The sequence below is a fragment of the Nelusetta ayraudi genome, unplaced genomic scaffold (genome assembly GCF_046127955.1).
Source record: "Nelusetta ayraudi isolate G7.1 ecotype Tasmania unplaced genomic scaffold, CSIRO-AGI_Nayr_v1 ptg000013l, whole genome shotgun sequence".
Taxonomy (NCBI): Eukaryota; Metazoa; Chordata; class Actinopteri; order Tetraodontiformes; family Monacanthidae; genus Nelusetta; species Nelusetta ayraudi.
This window is the reverse complement of record NW_027466063.1, coordinates 2,143,494-2,162,444: the sequence shown is the minus strand read 5'-3', so window position 1 is coordinate 2,162,444 and position 18,951 is coordinate 2,143,494. Positions and strand designations below refer to the sequence as shown.

At 44.3% G+C, this 18,951-nt stretch overlaps 1 protein-coding gene across 2 annotated transcripts in view; it reads left to right on the top strand.

The window, feature by feature from the left end:
- Positions 1-429: 429 nt before the first annotated feature.
- LOC142885916 (arf-GAP with coiled-coil, ANK repeat and PH domain-containing protein 2-like) overlaps positions 430-18,951 on the top strand; it is a 37,354-nt gene continuing 18,832 nt past the window's right edge. Inside the window, exons 1-6 of one of the 2 annotated variants that reach the window (XM_076022715.1) lie at positions 430-861; positions 11,063-11,120; positions 13,232-13,351; positions 13,927-13,980; positions 15,826-15,884; positions 16,651-16,834. In XM_076022715.1, coding sequence (XP_075878830.1) covers positions 809-861; positions 11,063-11,120; positions 13,232-13,351; positions 13,927-13,980; positions 15,826-15,884; positions 16,651-16,834 — 528 coding nt within the window. In that variant the 5' untranslated portion in view covers positions 430-808. The remainder of the gene's footprint in view (positions 862-11,062; positions 11,121-13,231; positions 13,352-13,926; positions 13,981-15,825; positions 15,885-16,650; positions 16,835-18,951) is intronic. The other variant, XM_076022714.1, reaches the window with a different exon arrangement.

The following is an 18,951-nucleotide window of genomic DNA, read 5'->3' as shown; positions in this document are numbered from 1 at the left end:
TTATACTTCCGAAGACCGTCCGTCCGTCATAATGCATTTGTCTGCAACAATGCTACTTGAAAGCAGCAACAAATCAGTATAGTTATTAAGGCATCACACTAAAAATATGCACCGATTACCGTTTTTAATGTGAGGATAGTCATAAATGAGTTACGGTTACAATTTAGCAGTTACTAATCTATGGAATCCCACACTGCTTCCCTAAACTTTTAAACCAGTCTTTTATTTGTTGCCTCAGTCTGAATATTGTAGCATGCTTAACGGTTTTGCCCGCACAAACAACATCTCTGAATACCTGGTGGATAAAGAAAAGAAAAGTGCCACTGATTTAGTTTAACCGGTAATTTTCTGGTGCGTTACCCCGTTTTAACAACGAGTGTCGTAGAAACGGAACGTCTACACTAGACCCATCTGTCCCCGCGTAGACGATCTTCGGGAGTGTGTAGTACTATCCGCACTGAAGAAAAGCTGATCTCCCACTGGCTGCTAGTATGACCTAGCTACCGGACGACACTTTCTGTTTCAGGGCTGACCACTGCGCCTGAAAAGACGATTCTTTCTCCCTCGTTCGGCAGTCACACAGTCATCGGAAGGGGTATTTTATGGTCGCAGCGCGGCGAGGTTTTAATCATAGCTGCTGGCCCATGAGGCTAGCTGGCTAGCGGAGTAGTGACAGAGTGGGAAGCCAACTGCCCGGACACCACTACACTCACGGTAGCAAACAAGCTAATCAGCCCGAAGGACTCAGCCTGGATTACTGTCCTCATCAAGAGGAGCTCACACCGGCGGCGACACTCATTGTGGCAACATGAAGATCACCGTGGACTTCGAGGAATGTCTGAAGGACTCCCCGCGCTTCAGGTGAGTGCTGACACCTCAGCTTTCGCCTACGTCACGCAGTTATTGAGTCGAATAAAGTATCCTGTGGTGTCGCCCTTAAACCCGAGTTAATCAGCATTAACTAGCCGTTGTTAGCTGTCTGTCGCCGGCCACTTTTCTATTTTTGTCTCGGGAGAAAACTAGTGGGGCGTTGAGGAGGAGAGCGAGCGAGCGAGCGAGCGAGCGAGCCAAACGCAAACTTGGTGACCACTGTGGTGGTGGTGTCTCACGAGGAGCCAAACGCTGTTCTGGAAGTGGCTTACTGGATATGAATTATGGAGATGGAGAGAACATGTATGAAAAATAAATGAGGAAGTGGCAATCTGTGTCATAACCCTCCATTTACCAACGCCTAAAATTTGGTGCATGCACAAGGAGACAGTGGCTCTGTAATGTTCAGCTGCGTCTTTTTAAACTGAATTTTAATAACAGCTTGTTGTTCTCCTAGTCTTCCATTTGTCAAGGGTTTACCAACTCATTTTATTGCTTGGGCCATAACGGGCAAAATTCAAAGTACACATTATTATGGACTTAAAAAAAAATAAAATGCAACATTTACTTTGATATTCGCACCATAATCTCTTTCTCTGTCCTGTCAAGGAAAATCCTTTCCGTTTCTTTTGCTTGTTCCTCTTTTATTCCTACAAAGTTTGTATTAAAAGAAACAGTTCAGGAAATCAGCCCCCTGTGATGTCACAGATGGTATTGACATTTGATGGATGGATCTCCCACCATCCCTCATCCCAGCCAGGTGACAGTTGGCTGCCATGTTTGCTCCACTTCCAATCATCTTCACGTCATGGGCCCAGCAAATCATTCATCTCAGCTGGAAGCCAAAACTGAGGACCTCAGGAAGTTGTGAACAGAGATCTATTCATGTAGTAATTCAGTGTATAGGATGGATGATTTAGATGAAAATAAATAAATAAAATGGGTTTATTGGTATTCCTAGTTTAAACCCAACAAATCACAGAACTAAAATTTAGGCCCCTAAAAGATTTGACTTAGTCTCTTTTGTCCCCCACCCTTCAGAAATGATCAGGTGGGGGGTATCATGAGAGTAACATCCAATCCTACATGCGCACCTAGTAAATGATCAAAAATGACTGAAGCAGCAAATTTGGGTTTGTGTGCAAAAGTGATGTGGCTTGAGGGTCTATTTAGATATGGGGCGTTTTTAACTTTTTGTGTCCAGACGCAGTGTGGACACAAGCTCACTCTACACACACACAGGTTTGAGAACGCACTCCCGTTTCCTCTCTCGGCCTCTCCTCTCGTCGCTGCTGCAACATCCTCTTTTACAAAAACAAGGAACAGATGTTAGAAAGTAGTTTGCAGAAGAATGGGAGTTTTGTTTTGTGACAATCAGACTCTTTCCTTTACAGCCTCGCCCTCAGAAGTTTGATTGAAGGGAAAGTTCTCTCTCATTTTGACTTACTCGCAGCCGCTCGGTCAAAGCCTTGGTGAGGAACTGGGTATTTCCAAGGCTGTTGAGGTTTTGAACTGGGCAGTGTGATTGGCCAGTCCCTGTGCTGCTGTAAAAGCGTGCCGTTGGCCTGCATGGCACTTCTCTTTGCATTCTGCAAATACTGACCCAACTGTTGTCACCGGCTCTGCCTTCTCATGGCCATCAGCAGCACGTGGTTTTCGACCGATATCTGATAGCAGAGGAGGCCTGAGTCACTGCGACCAGTGTGTCACACTGATGGACATTTTATCAAACCAGAGAGGATTTCCAACAGTCACTGCCGTTCAGCGTTAATCTTACATGTGCAGTGCTTGGAAATAAGTTCTGTACAATCTGTACTGTTTAACTTCTTTATATGCAGGCAAGTCAGTCATTTGTAGGTCAAGCCAGGACTTATTCTGACTTTTCATGAATGACAGCGAATGAGAAGTCTTTTGGATTCAGTTGAATGATAAGTCTTTTCATTTTGAACGATTCATTTGACAAGATTGTGTTTACATTTCATGTATGGTGTGCAAAAAAACAATTAACCAACCTTGGGGATGAGTTTCACATTCATCCACCCCCTACTTAACCATTAAACAGTAGGCCGATAATGAAAATTGAGTCGATAACCAAATCCTAACTTGACTGTTGACGAGACTGCTGAGTCAGCTGAGTGAAGCTGACATTTTTATTTACTCCTCTTTCTCATTGACCTCTTTTGATTTGACCGGTCCGAGGTCATCTTGTGAATTCCACCATTAGATTTCCCTACGGAGGCACATTTTCTTCATGTTGCCATCTATGACTTCAAAAGGCACTTTGTTCTTTTAATACCAGGATATCTCTATTTTAAACATCTCCAGGCTGTTGTTTACAATGTCAGTCTAAAGCAAACCACCACCTCCCACCTCTGCTCTTCCATCTACTTTTGTCCCTCAGCGGCGACAACCCCAGGAGTTTCCAGTCCACATGTCCACTTTAAGGCTGATGAGTTGGAGCTGATCAGAGAATCTCAAGAGTCAAGCTTTCCACTCTGACCGCCAGGATTTATTCCTATTTTTCCAGCCCCCCCTCAACCTCCTCCCAGGCATTGTGTTTGGCCAGCCTAGACTAGAGGGAGACAGAGAGAGATGGCTGAAAACACAGAGCATACATGCAGCAGTGCGGAGGAGCCTGCTCGCTTCACATCTGTTTCCATTTTGGTGTTTGCTTTCAACTCGGTGCCAGAGAATATGGAGCCCCCAAATGTGAAGTGGGTTGTTTTCAAGTGGTAATTTGGCACACCCCGCCATTTCTTATTTGTATTGATTTATTCCCTTTTTTTTTTTTTTTGCTCTCCTCCTCATTTTAGTCTGAAGCTATCTCTGCTCTTGAACTCTCCTCTTGGCCCAGAGGGGACCCACTCCACCGAAAAATATGTATTTTTGGCCGTAAACCTTGATATCCCTGTTGAGAGACGCAACGCTTGTCAAGATGTTTTCTTGTCAAGTTTGAGAGTTCAAACCTAAAACTGTGTGAGTGAAATAGGATTTTGAAATGGTTATTTATTCTACCAATGTCAAAATAACACTATGAGATATGTGTTGGCAGTTCAATATTTCGGGGTTACATTTCAACTTTTAAAAAAAAAATTGTTTAAGTTGTTCTACGTATATTATGACCATCACAGGATCTACAGCTGAATTGCTCTTTCCTGCCACTACACTGTTATAATGATATTAACTATGTTCAATTAATTGCGACTAATTTAATTTAATCGATTAAATTCTTAATCAACAATTAATCGATAATTGATTCATTTTTAACGTCCCTAGTGTGTGTACAGTTTTCTGGCCGGTATCCCCGAACCTGCCTGAACTTAGCTGAACCCTCTCTCTCTCTCTTTCTCTGTGTCTCTCTTTTTTTTTTAATCACCTTAACATGACCGTTTGCTCCTGGTCATTTTCTGCTCATGCCGACCCCTGGCCCTGTGCCACAACATGAAGTCACCGGTGGGCCAGCTCCGGTTGCAGTTTCCCTTGAGTCACTGAGCTCAGCTGTAAAGCTGCGAATCAGAGGAGGAGCTTCGCAGACCCCTTCATTTCCCTGCGGGGGTTTGGCTACAGGCTCGTTAGCGCTCGAGGGTTTACTGTGGTTTAATTTGATCTTGCCACGATCCGTTTCCTTTTCAGCAGTCATTAATTAAGGCACTCAATGGTTAATGAAGTGGATGTGATGGTACAGCAGGACGGAGATGTGGGTCTGCGCTGTCCTCTGCATGATCTTCTTTATGGCACGTTGATATTTCATTCATTCTTGGTACAAGTAGACGGTGTAATTCTTTAGTCAACTACCACTTGTACCAAATGGCGACATCAGATTGATTTCCGGCTTGTTTAAAAATCTCTCCACGCCTTGTGGTTCATTTGAATAAATGAAAGGGAAACTGTTTGCCAACAGCAAACACCAGTCTGACCTGCGTGACTTGTCCAACTTTAAATCCAGCTCTTTGGTCGGACTGCCACGTTCCGGATCCTGCGGTATCCTGCGGTATTAATGCACTGATTCCAACAACAGGCAGAAATTCCCCACAGCCTTTGTGTTTATCTTGAAGGAATGACCTCATCTTGTTGATAGTGTTGAATCTCATGCTTCTATGGCCTTTTTTGGACCACACAGCAGGACACACACAAACACACACATGCACACACGCACACCTCTACTCTCTAACAATTCCAGGATCTACGTCATGGTGTTGAATTACCTCCATTCTTCACGTGTCCATCCACACAAACAGATTCAAAGTCAAGAATTGTTTCCACCACCAGCTCCACTTTCATTTTTGATGAACGTTTTAATTCCCAGTCGTCATTGTTTTACCCTCTCTTTCTGCTTTCTTCCATCTTTGTTACTGCCGTCCTACTTCGTACTGCTAAAGTCGTGACTTTAGACAGACTTCTGGGGGGTGAAAACCCCCGAAATAGTCTGTATAATTAGTGTAATATGATTTAAGCACACAAAATAGCAAACATCAGACTCAGACAGAAGTGCTGTCTGGACTGGAGGGTAGAGAAGATAACCCGCTGCTACAGGACACTTTGTAAAATATCATTTGAGAACATCAAAGCCAGCTGTAATGCAGTCTGACATATCTAAATTGGATTATTTATAGCCAGTTTGAAGTAAGCCTGCCCTGGGCTGAGTGTGCACTGCTGCAGCTGCATCACGGTTACATGTGAATGTAATTGAATGGAATTGACAGGACTTTGTGTTAATAAATACTGTGACTGGGACAAAACAACCCGAGGATGGCATTTAGTTTGACTGCAAATTAGGATTTCCTGCATTGCAACATCATTCTTGACTGAAAACGCACATTTATGTTGACAATCCAAGCCGAACTGAGTGATCAACCAGTTTGACCAAAGCACCGCTCATTAAATTTACAGTGAAATCCCCAACACAATAAAAAACAAAGCAACAAAGTAGTAACATAGTACCAGTTGTTTGTCAATCAATCATCTCTTATTTAGAGGTGATCCCTTCAGGGCTAGCATGAAGCAACAGTGGCAGGGAAAAAAGAAACTTCGAGCTTTAAATGAATGAATCAAATTATCTTCAGCAGCATATTTACAGATTGCATGATGAGAGAATTTTCCTAAGGTGGGGAGGAACGCAAAGGAATATAGATTGATTTTCATTGACTACAGTTGTGGGAATTTGTCTTTGACTTGACTGGTCTGTCCAAAAAAAACTAAATGGGTAGATGGATGGATGGATGGATGGATGGATGGATCAAATTATGGAAGCAGCAAATCTCACTCAACAAGTGATGCACCTGCGGATGAATTCAGTCCATCCTCGTTGGTTGCTGCTGCTGCTGCTGCTGCTGCTGGCAGCCACACGGAGCCCCAGAGGCGGGGCTCTTTGTATGGGATCTTGGTTGTGGACTCACTGCAAAAGAATGAGGTGTCTCTGATTTTACAGAGGCTACTATAGTGTGTGTGTGAGTCAGAACTGTGACTGTGCTAGAGGTTCTGTACAACACAGGAAGGACAATACGCTGTTTTTGTTGCTTCCAGAGCTCTATAGAGCTTTTTGACGTGAAACAACTTTTGTTTTTTTTTACCTCAGTATCAACGATTGTAGCAAAATTAAGTGGATGTAGTCCAATAATATACAATTTTGAGTGTTATTGAAGTGGCCTGTTCTATCCTCTCAAATTTGACATTTGTAGTTTTTCTCTCCATTGAGGTGAAATGGTAAATGAACTGCACTTATATAGAGCTTTCCAGCACCTTCACAGTACCCCAAAGTGCTTTACAATGGCCTCTCATTCACCCATTCACTCACACACCAATGGGTGGCTGCTGCCATGCAAAGCGCTGCCTAGCCCCAATTGGAGCAATTCAGGGTTCAGTGTCTTGCCCAAGGACTCAAAGACAGACTGGGATGGAGCGGGATTTTGACCGCCAACCTTTTGGTCACTGGACAACCTGCTCTACCTCCTGAGCTACAGTCCCGAAAAAAAAACATATTCTAGAAGCGCGAAGGGATGCTAGATTTGAGTCAGTTATGCGTGTATCCTCATGTGACTCCTCCAGTCCAGTGGTTCTGAACTGGTGGAGTCTCAGGACCCACATTTTTTCCCCCTTATCATGAAGTCGCGACCTGAATTTATTCCACAGCACTCAAATTCATTCCACAAAAATAAAAATGCTTGGCCACTCATGTTGAGTCAATAAATTATTGAATTGAATTGTGTGTCTCTGGATGTTCTCTTTAAATATATATATATATATTAAAATTCCTTTTTTTTAAAAAAAAAACAAAGAAAGGCCAGTAGGGGGATTGCCCACAAAGCTGCGATCTAGTCAAAACCACTCTGCAACCCTCTTTTAGGTGGCGATCTAACAGTTGAGAAACACTGCTCCACACTAATGATATCAATAAGTCTGTGAGCCGTTGAGCAGGAACGTCAGTTGCCCCGTGTTGTGTCTCTGTGCGGTTGTGTCGGCCAGTCACCGTGCAGGAAACCGTCTTTGCGTGTTAAATACGGATCTCAATGTTTATCTTGCTGCTCCACTTGGAGCTGATGGCTCCACTCATCGGCGTAAACCGCTCACGGAACTCCGTCTTGCATTGTGTGGACCTCTGGTCGTCCGCACGAATCCGGTCGACTCAGAGTGAAATAAGATCCAAACATTTCCTCGCTGATGTTGACTTGGCCTGCCTCTCACTGATGTGGTTTTACGAGCCAGGGTTTTTTTTTCTTGCAAGCCGCACTGGGCTGTAGTCTCCTTCATACCACGGCTCTCTTTATTTAGCCCCGGCTTCACCCTCACACCCAAACAGCGCAGAGAGCAGCCTGTTTCGCTTCTCCATTTTACATCCTTCCCTCGTGGTAGAAGTTGCTGACAATTTTTCCCGCTAACCCATTTTATTAAACAATTTCAACAGACGCGACCCAAATGAAGCTGAGTGGCTAAAACTAGACACCAGCCGCAGTAACAGTTGATGATTCAAACTAGGAACGTTGACAATTAATCGATTATCGATTAATTGTTAACGTGTCGAGTAAGAATTTAGTTGATTAAATTAAATTAGTCGCAAGTCATTGAACATTTTTTACACGGGTAATTAATATCATTATAACAGTGTAGTGGCAGAGGAGAAATGTTGAGGGCGCTTATCAATTAATCGTTAAGCGATCGACAAGGTCAACCATCTAACGGTTAATGAATGAATTGATCATTTGCATCCCTAATTCAAAGGAACTGACCTGGTAATTCTTGTTACAAATTCATGACATGTGAGGCCTGCTGCTGTCTGCTCCTTCGTGTAGGTGTTCTCCTCTGATAACGTCTCCATGGAAATACAGCCTTCTGGTCTGCCGCCGCTGCTGCTTCTTCCTTTGCTCCTTTCAGTCATGGCTCGCTTGTGGAGTTCCACTTTCCACTCGGAGTGGAATCCCCACATCGACGTCGCTCGTTCCTCATCCCCCACAACAGCCAAACAGTGAGGTGCAGCAGACTGATGCCAGACTGCCATTTTGAGGCTTCTTTCTGTCAGTGTGTTGAGAATGTGTGGCTCCCATGTTATTTTTTTGTGGATTGCGGGGGGAAAAATGATTTCCTTGGTTTTTGCTGAGAAGTGGAATTCTCACCTCGGCAGGCAGACACAACATTGTCATTTTGAACTGCAGAAAAGTAATATTGTATTCTCTAATTTCCCTTGAGTCATATATATTTGATCTTTTGGCTTCCCTCACTTCATACCCAGTACTTTATTCACACTTCCCCCCACACGTCTCCTGTCAGAGTCGGGGTGTGTCGTGGCTGAATGCCTCAGCGTGAGTTGACTTCTCGGGAAAATGGAGCCGCTCGATCGTTACATCTCGTGGACAATCGAAGAAAACTTTTTCTTCCTTCTTCCACGGCAGCTGCTAGAAATGACTCAGTGCGCCCCGAGAAGACCGGAACGCTGTTTCTTTTCAGTTCCGAATCATCGTCGGTCCTCTGGGTGTATGCTGGTCTCCATGAAGTGTCCATGAATGCAGCGTCTCCCCCCCTCAATACGCCTGGAACTCGGATCCCAGAGTCCAGAGTTCCTTCATTCTCTCATGCTTTCTTCTTCTCATTATCCCAGCTCTGGCTGGACGAGCTCCAAGGTCAGAGCTGTGAGGCGATGGCCCACTTTTTCATTTTGCCAGCGCCCCTCCTTCTCTTATCCTCTGGCAGCACTTTCACCAGATTCCCTTGTTGTGCTCGAGTTACAAGAGTTTGAAGGAAACTGTTGTGTTCTCACAGCTTTGTCAAATGCAAAAAGTCCTTGGCGATAGAAATAAAGATCCTAGACTTTTCCTTTTATTTCAATATTTTCAACCACCCAGTATTCTTCTTGCTGAGCTAAGCCCATACATGAGCCTCCCTGCCAAGCTCACTGATAAACTAACCTTGCAAGGCAGCTGGTTTGCTGAGATCGCAGATCCGACAAAATCTTTTTCTGCAGCTGCTCAGAATATGACCAGATTAGTTAGCGTCCTTGGAGAAGAACGAGCGAGATGCCTTTGGGAAGTCTTTTTTTTCCCTAACTAAAACTGGAAACTACTGCGTGCTGTGACTCTAGGCTGGAGTGGCCTTCTCTCCACGAGGCTCCTTGTCTTTTGTGCGATGCATCTTTGGCACCGGATGAGCGAGCAGAGCAGCCAACGCGGATGCTCAAAGACGCTCCAGCTCAGTTTGCTGTTGGACATTTTTTTTTCTGAGTATAATTACACAGCTGCAAGACAGATTTATTCCCTTCTCCTCGCGGTGCAGCCAGCAAATGAATGTCTGTGTGATCCTTTCCAGCCACTGCGACAATTAGCCAGTCAGAGCGCAGGTTCAGCAGCGGTGCGCCGCATCAAATGGATTGCACTGCTCTGCAGCCGGAAAAATATTGGTCACCCCGCAGACTTTTGACTGAAGTTTAACCTCAGACGGGTTTAGTTTCCAGGGATTATAAAGTCACCTTTTGCAGTATGTAAAAAATCCAATAGTTTAGATTTTTAACATTGTCAAACATGCCAGCAAAGGTTTTGGTTTCCTTGATAGGTATGAAATATCCTGCGACTTTATCTAATTTCACCTCCAGAGTGTTCCTGTCTGAAGCACCTCGCCAACGTTATCTTGCATTACGCCATCCGCTTATACTGACCCCTGACATCAAATCAAGTGCAGTTGCATAATAGGCTTAACTTCCATGTAATCTTAAATTAATGCAAACAGACAGAGCGGCCTAATTTCCCCACTAGCTGCCAGTAATAAAGATGCCTTTTCTTGTGCCCTCATTATGTGGAGAGTGAACCTGGCTTCCTGTGTGCCACTGATAAGTTGTTTAAAATATCAAAAGCATGATTCACCCAGAAAGCTGGTTGCCTTTAGCTGTTTCTTCCACACTGAGCTCTACAAAATGTAGCTCTGTTCACACATTAAGTTGGAGGAAAAGATGTCCAGCAAATATTTTCTCGTCTAGTTCAATTGTTGTTAATGCCGCTGATCATTGTGTTTCTCTTTACTTTATCTACAATAATCAGTAGTTTTAGCATACGTGAATCGATGTCCAAGGTCCAATTTTATAATTTGTCACCCAAACTGTGTTCAAATCTAGCTGTGTTTAATTCAGCCAGTCTGTGCTGGGCTGACATGAGCCTACCTTGGGTTTACTCTTTCAGAATCCACACATTTCCATCTTTCTGGTCCTGTGGAGAAGCAGGCTGTGCTTATTCACATTTTGCAGGGCAAGCTGCCCGACCTGACTCCAGGCCTGGAGCATCACTTGCAATGCTGTTGCTCGCTTTGGCAAGGCACAGTGGTGTGTGTCAGTGTGCAATCTGCTGTCGGGACCAAGAGAGTGTGTAATGTAATTTGAGTCGTTGGTGTTGATTTGACTCTAAGCCTTGGAATTAACTTTAACAATGTCAAAGGGAATATATGACGTATTTGTGACTCAAATCCTAATGGATAAAGACATATGGTGGGGTCAGGATGAAGTGTGCGTTTGTGTGTTTTGATTTCAAGTTAAAAGTGCCGTCTGACATCTCCAATGGAATCGATCATCAAACAATGGAAAACAGTGCTAAAGCAGAAAGTAGTGTGTAGTGGGAGTGTGTGGATTGAAGTGTGCGTCGTTTTTCCATCACCCTGTGTCTCGAGGCGGAAATGTGTAGAATAGGAATTTTAAAGCGTTTCTCTTTGTCTTTCCCAATAGAGCCACCATCGAGGAAGTGGAGGGGGACGTGTGCGAGCTGGAATCCAAGCTCGACAAGGTGAGTCCCACCCATGGGAAACATTGCTGACTTTGCCCATTTGTCCTTGTGTGTGAACTCCCAGCTTTGGAGGCCGCTTTGTGTGGGGAAATATGTAATGGATGGGTGTGTGTCACTGAGTTAATGTATTATTCCTAAAGCCGTGGCTCAGCGGAGGTTTAGATCTCATGTTGCAGGTCTTTGATTAATTCTCATTACTTGTAGTCACGTTATCAATGCACAGATTCAGTATTTTCCCCAACAGTAATAATTAGTAGCTGTTAATTACCCAGTTTTCACAATTTAGATTTTACATAGGTGAATGTTTTAGTACATGTGGCATTCATTCATACATACATGCATGGAACAAAAAAGCTGCAGTGCAGTGATTGATTTGATCTTATTTCCTGTTCATTAGCTTTTGCTCCATGATTTTCCTCAAAATTTTCTGGTGTCAAAATATGTGATTAAAATAAATCTGCATATCAAAATCGAAAGGAAAATGGATCAAGTTGGATTTTCTTTTTCCAAACTACTAATTTTTGTTTGTCACTTTTTTTCCCAGTGAAGGGAAGCTCTAACTTCCACCCTTGTTTTTTTCTGCCAAATAAATTGCTACTTGCAGCAGTTTCCCCCAGCAGTTCTCATTAACACTGTGTGTCAGTGAACCCACTTTGCCAAAGTTGTTATTTGTTCTCCAGTATCTCCAGCGCTGATAGGCAGTCCCTCCCTCCCTCCCTTCCTCACAGCCGGAATATTCTTTCCCCAGCTGGAGGAAATATCTTGAGCTTGCAACATCTCGGGCCTAAAGCCCCTCAGTTCCACCCTCTGCCTCTTCCTCCTCCTCCTCGTCTTCCTCCTCCTGCTCAGCCACCCCCCCGCCTCTGTGACTCAACCCCAGCCTCACTTCCCCTTCAGCTCCGGAGAGGAAGGATCTGCTGGGGAGGGAGTGGCTCCATTGTTGCATTACTTTGGCTGTTTGGTTGTGTTGCGTCCATGGGTGGAGTCACAGATGCGGGACTGTGGAGTCCAAAGTACGCCTCCCCCACCACGCACCCTCCCTTCAAGAGACACGTACTACGCATTAGACTCCCTGAACTGTAGCATTTCATCCCCCGTGAGTCTGAAGTGTGTCAGCATGCGGTTTTGTCATCAGTTGCACTCTTTCCGTTGTCGACGCCTCACTAATTCAACTCAGATAAAACATTGTCTGTATGCTGTTGATGCATTTTTGTAGATTAAACTTGGTGTTTAGCTGAAAAAGGTCAAATTTCTCTTCAAGTACTTAAAGGGAAAATCTGTTGACCAAGTCAGAGACATGAAAATGCGAAGCTAAATGCTTCCAGGACACAAACTCTGGTCCCTTCAGGCCTCCTCCTATTTATAACTTAATGCTCTTGACGGGTGCAGTACATCCTGCACAACAAGGTCAGTATATGATATGCACAAATGTGAGGCGGACAGTGTGTGCGCTAGCTGTACTAATATAGAGTGCGTACTTGAAGCGTTTGACTCTTTGTCTCTTCCAGCTGAAGTTTCGGATGGCCCTGAATTTTTGGTCTGCTGTCAGTTACGTTGAGTCATGTGTGCAGGCCCCTTTAATTAAATCCCATGTGGCAATTTTTGCAGTTTTAATGTGTGAAAAAGTAAATATTTGTCTGAGAGTTAAAAAGAGGATTTTATTTTTGGCGTGAGTGGGGTTTTTTTGGGGGGTGGGTTTGAGCAGACAGCCGATCTCCCGGCTATGAAGGAAACTCATCAGAGTGAGATTTTGTTGCATTGTGTTCCAGCTTTTGCTGCACATTTGGCACATTTGCATGTTGTGTCATCCCCTGTGTGGGAAAGACGCAGCGCTGGCAGCATTTGCCATGAGTTTACATAACCTGAAATTATATTTGCCCCCAATGAGTCAGAAGGGATGTTGTGATTGCCGCTCGGCTTCCAACCGAATCACTCAGCTCCTCGTTGTCTTGAGTTTCATCGTCTGCATGATCAAATTACAACAACGTCTTTTACTTTTAAATATAGTTCTCGCACCAAATCTGCAGGGTTTCTTTTTTTTTTGTCAGTTCATTATTGCTTATCCTCCTTCGCTCCTCCTTCTTAAATGTCATCCCTCTTTTCTCCTGCAGTTGGTGAAGCTGTGCATCGGGATGATTGACGCGGGGAAAGCCTACAACGCAGCCAACAAGCAGTTTGTCAGCGGGATCCGGGAGCTGGCCCAGCAGTCAACCAAGGATGAGGTCATTGAGGTAAACAAATAAACCGTGATCACATGCAGAAATATCAGAACTACTTTCTCCACAACTCTTAGATTCTAGAAAAGCAAAACATCCTCTGCAGAGGAATTCATGGAGCGTAATCAAAATACCTCCCGTACTTCCTCCCAGTTTGCCAATTTATTTACGTCCCCTTTGAGTAAAATGCTTACGATATGTCACCGTCAGGTAGAACCAAAATAGAAAAAAAAATGTCTGACCTTGTTCTTGTAATGTCACTGAGTCTTTCCAATGTCATTTTTTTTTTTTTTTTTTGTGTTTCACGAATTCTGTCGCGCCGGGCTACAACTTCCTGTCTGCCTTTGTGTTTTTCGCTCCTCGCCTCTCCCTTGGGTTTGGAGTTTTGCCACTGGGTGATTTTAGAGAGAAGAGTAACCCCAGCCCAAAGAATTCTTTCCCAACGTTTATAGCGTTTCCAAAGTGCAGACAATCTAAATCACACAAATACCTGTCTGTCAAACGTGGTATATAAATACTATTTGCATGTTTAGTGAATTGTTGGATGTTTTTGTGCTGTGCTGACTCTCGCTGTGCTTCTGTTCCCTCAGTCCAGCCTCATGAAGTTCGCAGAGAGCCTGCAGGAGATGATCAACTATCACACGGTACGCTGCTCCCGCTGCCACCGTGTGAAACCGGATGCGTTTTCTTTTGTCCGTCTTCTCTTCCCCCTTTACAGCTGGCGGGGGGGAGGGGGTGGACAGAGCTCGGCCGGACAGACGCTCCGCAGCAGCTCTTTAACTGTCACGAGGCTTTTACTGCTTCTGGGAAAGGCTGCAGCGGGCCGAGAGAGGGGAAATGGCTCCGTTTTCAGATGACCGTCGGCGGGACGTGGGAAAATGACAGAACATTTGCAGAAATGCCACAGCGACTTTGAGAAAGACAATTACACACTGACTGCGTTCTTGGTTCTGTTTGCTGAAACTAATCGGCGATTTCCAGAAGCTTTGTTCTCGTTTTATGGATACGTGAGGGAAAATCTGTACCTGTAGTTTTTGAATTTCTGTGAAGAAGCTGTAGCGTAATTTTTATGTGGTGGAATAGAGGAAGTGTCATCCCACGTTTAGACCGAAGCCGGTCTCCTGGCAAATATGCAGCTCTTCCTGTTCATTCTCACAGAAGCTTGTCAGGTTTCCCTGAAGTGAAAGAAGTACTGGAACCTGGTGGCCGCCACAAAAATCATCAAACATTTACGGCTCACTACTGAACTTATTTCCCCACTGTGGCTCCTTCCCTGTCGATTAGTTGTGCACAGTAAATTGAGCGTGAAAGCAGCATCACTGTGTTGAACTAAACCGCAGCGCCACAACATGAAAACAAACAGAAATTTCATGGAATATGGTGCCGGATTAAACGGCACCTCGTGCAGTTCCCGCGCAATAAGCGGAGATCCCTCTTCATCCCTAGCAGTCCGCTCCCCTGCCCCTCCTCGACCTTGTCAGGGGTGCCCAGGAGATCAGATCTGATTATGTGGATGTTCTGTCCTCTGGTTAGCTTGCAAGGTTGCTGATGTCGAGGCGCTGAGGCAGTTCCTGTCATGAAGGATCCCACTACAGCAGGCAGCAGAGTGACCGAGATGCTTTTTTTTTTCCCTTTCAGTCCTGTGTTTTGTTAGTGCTACATGGTCTGCTAGGCAGCCAGAATCACACTGAAAACATGGTGAAACACACAATCACTATTACATTTTTCAGTTTATTAGTGAAATGGATAGTTTTTTGGGTCATTATTCCCCATCTTTCTTTTGAATGTATTTTTTGCTCTAATTTGACTAATAGTTGAGTCTGTCTCTATAGCATTAGCATGATCACCATCTCCAAATTAGTTGGAAACCTGTTTGTGTCTTATTTGTGGCTCCCATAATGTGGAGCAGGCGCTCCAGCGCGGCACAGCGGTGCTGGCTGTTTTCTCTTATTAGTTCCCCTGACGGCCCCCAGTGGCCACACGCAGCCCTGTGACTGTGACTCACCAGCGGAAACTGCGGTCGCGTCAGCTGACCGTCGGACAGCTTTCGCCACTCGGCAAACTTTCAGCACATGATCCACTCAATCAGTTTGTCACTGCTATCTCCCTCCAGCCACACTGCTCACATTGTCCTGGCCAGCCTTGCGGTCCAGCCCCAAGGGCCTGTTTACAGGGACTTTAATGCCGGGGCTTTTTCTTTCAAAAAAAAAAAAAATCATGTAGGTTAATGAGGGTATGACTCATAACCAGGAATAAACAAATGACATCATTTCTTGTGTTTGCATCCTGATGGGGGAAAGTTTACACTGTTGTTCTGTTTGTTTAAATGAGGCTTAATTACAGCAATTACACCTAAACGGGAAAGACGGCAGATGCATTATCATTTTACAACAAACTGCCCAAGTGCATTTTTTTTTTTTTATGCTTAGGTTGTCGGGTGCATGAAGACTTTATCAAAGAGGAGTCATTCTCTCTGTCTTCTCCCACAGATACTGTTTGACCAGGCCCAGAGATCAATCAAGACCCAGCTTCAATCATTCGTCAAAGAGTGAGTATCCAGTGGAATCGACGGACTTTCTGCCGTCACAGCGCAGACGGTTTTCACACGGGTCCACATCACGGTGTGATAGTGCATGATGAGCATCCCATATCTACCAACCTATCAGTGCTGTGCTCAATTCCAGACTGCTTGTATAAGTTAAGGAGGCTAGATGTAGGAAACGGTGTCTTGTTTTCATCACATCAGCAGAGCCCATATTTTCCAGAGAAAGTAGTTAGAGTGGCAGCATCCTGAGAGCTAAAGCCTGCGCAGCATTTACTGTAAATATTGAAAAAAAAAAAAAAAAAAAAAGAAGCAACATTAAGCGCTGAACTTATCATAGAAGCTGCATCAAACCAGTTTTAATCCAAGTGAATAAATGACTTTGCCTTCACCTGATCAAGATTCTTCGGATCGCTTTCAATTTGGCGTGTTTCTCTTTGCTGAGTCTAGTTGTCTTGCATCATTTCTAGACAGAACCTTTACCCCTGTGAGTGACTGGTCTGTTCCCGTTGACGAGAAAGGGCTTTTCCATTCAACTAACCTTTACCTCTACATGGAAATAGTCTGGAGTACCGCACCCTTAGCATTTTCACCTCTGTCAAGGATCTCAAAATGTATTCACAACTGATGCTAAATGCTAATTTAATGATCCTGCATTCTGATTTTGGCAACATTTTGCTCATAGTAAACTTCGAAAAAATAAAATGTTGTCCGTCTTTGTAAACTTTTGCCTCCTCCCTCTTTTTTTTTTTTATCCACTTTTCCTTGTCAGTGACCTACGCAAGTTCAAAGAGGCCAAGAAGCAGTTTGACAAGGTGAGCGAGGAGAAGGAGGCGGCGCTGATCAAGAACGCCCAGGCTCCGCGCAACAAGCAGCACGAGGTGGAGGAGGCTACCAACATCCTCACCGCCACGCGCAAGTGTTTCCGACACATCGTCCTCGACTACGTCCTGCAGGTTAATCAGCTTTAAAATACTCAGCCTTGTGTTACCAGAAGTGTCGCCTTATTTTATCACCAACTGGTCACTGGCAAGTCCAAGTACACTAAAGCCCTTAGAATCTCTCTACAAAAAAAGCTGTAAAACTAAAGCCTTTGGCTAATTCGGGCATATTTACATTTACATGTTCATTAATATGCACTGTTCCTTTAAAATAACACAAAAAAAAAAAAAAAAATCTTTCAGTGGCACAGCACGCTGGATCGCTGACGTGCAGCTTCTGGCAGTGAAACTTTAACAGCAAAGCACAGCCGTGCAGATTTTTTCCCATCCACCAAACTTGGCCAACTTGAATCTGGATATGAAACTTTGTTCTGCTGAATCAGGTTGTGCTAAAAAAAAAAAAAAAAAGTGCTTGGCATGGAAAAAGACGGAAGCAGCTGTATTTTATTCTGCTACATCCAGAGTGCAGCTCCTCCACCTGTCAAGTTCCACTGAGTTACATCAAGGCTTGATCTGTTGGAGGCAGATTGGTAGCAGATGGGCACCAGGAACAGCAGATGAGTCACTTTTAGCAGCAGCAACAACAACAACAAGAGCGGCAGCAGGAGCCGATTACGAGGATGTCGCATGAGGGTCTCGGAGGAACATCTACGCCATTGATTCGCGAAGAAATACTTTGTGCTGGCGCATCAGAAACCTGATGGACAGTGAGCTGCTGTGGTTGGCAGGTGTTCCTCTGACCACCATTGTGAGGACTTTGTGTCCGTCCAGATTCAAGAACAAGCACCAGGGGAAGAAGATGAGAAGGGGAAGTGCTTGAGTGAACAGTTGGGTTGTTGGGTGTTGGGTGTTTTACAGCCACAGCTGCACCCTGTACTTTGACCTGTAGCTGTAAAGGTGCCCTGCGTAGGATTCCAGACATCTGCTGAGTGAATGCACCGATGATGAGCGCTTGGTGCTTTTTTGATACGGTAGCCGGCTAATCTGTTACTGAATCTCGCTCCAAGGCAACAGACTGTGCTGCGTGGGGCTCAGTTTGCTCCAAAATTAAATTAGAAACCCTAAAAAGCAGCTCTCAAAATAGCCCTGGCAGTCTGCCCCGCTGACCCACTGCATAATCACTCTCTTGTAAAATGAAGGCTTGCTGTGACAAATCGCTTTTTTATCTCGCTGCTAGCTGGAGATCTCCACGGAAGAGGATTAGGGCCACAAGAAGAGAAAAAAAAATGAAGATGGGATTTTTTTTTCAAGTTTCCCATTTGAGAATAAAGTTGAGATTTCAAGGTTAAAGTCAAAATTTTAAGAATAAAGTTGACGTAAAAAAGAGGAAATTTCGTGAATAAAATAGAAATGTTGCAATTAAAGTCAAAGTGAAGTAAGTCAAAATGTCGAGAATGAAGTCGAAAGGCTCTGCGCGTAAGTCTAGTGAAGTACTTGTTTCCTGATTACTGTGGGTGAACCTTGTGTGTCGTGAACATTCACGAAATTCCAATTTAAAACTCAAAATTAAGACCTCAATAAAAATTCCTGTAATATTCTTTCTCTTCTTGTGGCCCTAATAATCTTTCGTAGACTCTCAGTGGCTCGCAGTGCTGATTTACACTCGGAGGTCCCATTTGCCTCTTTTTCCAAATTCTGTCAGCAGTTTCACAATGCAGATATATTTAGCAGCGCTTGCAGGAAGCGCTTTTTTTTTTGTTCTCGGCTTAATTATACAGTGTCCAGTTTACAGTGACATGCAAGATGGTGAAGTGAGAGAGAACAGTGAGGGCAGAGCCAGAGTTTCAGTGTGTTTTAAGCCAGCAGTGCCATATAGAGACTAAACTCCTGCTTTACTGGAGCTGCGTGAAAGAAAGTGTAAGAAAAGATGTACTGGTGTAACCAGTTACACAAACAGCCATGCGTCGTCAACACTTGGTTAACAACTGGGAGTTGTACATGTCCTCTTGGCCATTAAATCTCGGGACTTTGGCCTTGAGCCAGTCAAACAGCGGCTCATAAAGCTTCTTGCAATCGAGGCCAAAACTGCAAACTGGCTGCGTTAAAAAGAAGAAGAAGGAGCCTTGCTTGAGCTGTGATGCCTCCACCGTCTGAAAAACTGAGCTTGTGTGCCAGGGTGGGACTGACATCTG